This window comes from Callospermophilus lateralis, unplaced genomic scaffold (genome assembly GCF_048772815.1).
Source record: "Callospermophilus lateralis isolate mCalLat2 unplaced genomic scaffold, mCalLat2.hap1 Scaffold_66, whole genome shotgun sequence".
Taxonomy (NCBI): domain Eukaryota; kingdom Metazoa; phylum Chordata; class Mammalia; order Rodentia; family Sciuridae; genus Callospermophilus; species Callospermophilus lateralis.
Genome location: NW_027514882.1, coordinates 6,531,556 through 6,532,634, shown reverse-complemented (window position 1 = coordinate 6,532,634; position 1,079 = coordinate 6,531,556). Strand labels below are relative to the sequence as shown.

Genomic DNA, 1,079 nt, shown 5'->3' with positions numbered 1-1,079 from the left:
TCACTGCTCCTTGGCATTTTCCCCATACCTCGTTCCCGGCTCGGCTCCTTTCCTTACTGTCATCCTTCTCCTATTGCAAATCTGCGCAGACACTGGGGTCCACCTCTGCTTCACAGCAGGTGCGGGGACTCCATGCTGTCCAACCTGGCACCCCACACTGGGCCCATGCCTTGCTCTGCAGTGAGGCAGCTCTGTGCTCACCTCAACAATTTCATCATCCTCAAGCCCAGGAGGCATTTCCAGAAACTGGTCAATGTCTCTGTCTTCTGGTGGGCAACACGGGGGTAAGTCCTGACAAGCTTCATGTTCTTGATGACTGACCTGATCCATATGGGGAGAGATCCTGTTGGACAGCTGGAGATCTTCCTCCTGAGAATTAGAGACCACAGTGTCATGGTCCTTGTCATCTTTCTCATTGTCTAGAAAGGCCTTAAGATTTTTCATTAGATCATCTAGGTCCCAGAGGGTCTGGTTGGTCCTCCTCTGTGGGCACTGGTCCATCCTCTGGTTGTCTTCACTCAGAGCATTACCTACTGAGTCTTCATGGTGGCAGCCCAGATAGGCATCCAAGACCTCAATGATGGCTTCTTCGCCAAGTTCCTCTGGGTTGTCCTGAATTTGATTTCGCCTCCCCGTGGGTCTCTTTACACTTTTGGTTCCCCATCCCCCTTGGACAGTAGGGAGGAAGTGGCAGGGAAAACCCTCAGAAGTCAACTCTTCACAGGGTACGGTATCCTCACACTCAATGCTGTCCTCATGAGGGAAATAGCTCACTGAGACACTCTGGTTGGATATGGATTTCGAAATGCTGTGCTCCATGTCAGGGCAGTTGCTTCTGGAAGATGAGTCTTCCATGGAGTTCAAGGGCTCAAATGCCCAGTGTCCTTCAACACTGGAAACTTCAAAAGAAAAACAATAATAGCTGATATTGGGAAGAGAGTCATGTACTTTAGCAAATAATACCCATTCCTTTTTTCCATTCACAACTATCTCACTGAGGCAGAAGTGCATCCTGTATTTGTACTCCCTAGTCAAGGACACAAGAGGCAGTTCTTTCTCTTTAAAAACTTTTTCTATTG

General features: G+C 48.7%; 1 protein-coding gene across 1 annotated transcript; it reads right to left on the bottom strand.

Moving 5' to 3' along the window:
• Positions 1-855, bottom strand: LOC143389832 (uncharacterized protein C12orf71 homolog). Its single transcript, XM_076842612.1, has one exon. It carries the CDS (start codon positions 853-855, stop codon positions 1-3), a length of 855 nt encoding a protein of 284 aa, XP_076698727.1.
• Positions 856-1,079: the final 224 nt, after the last annotated feature.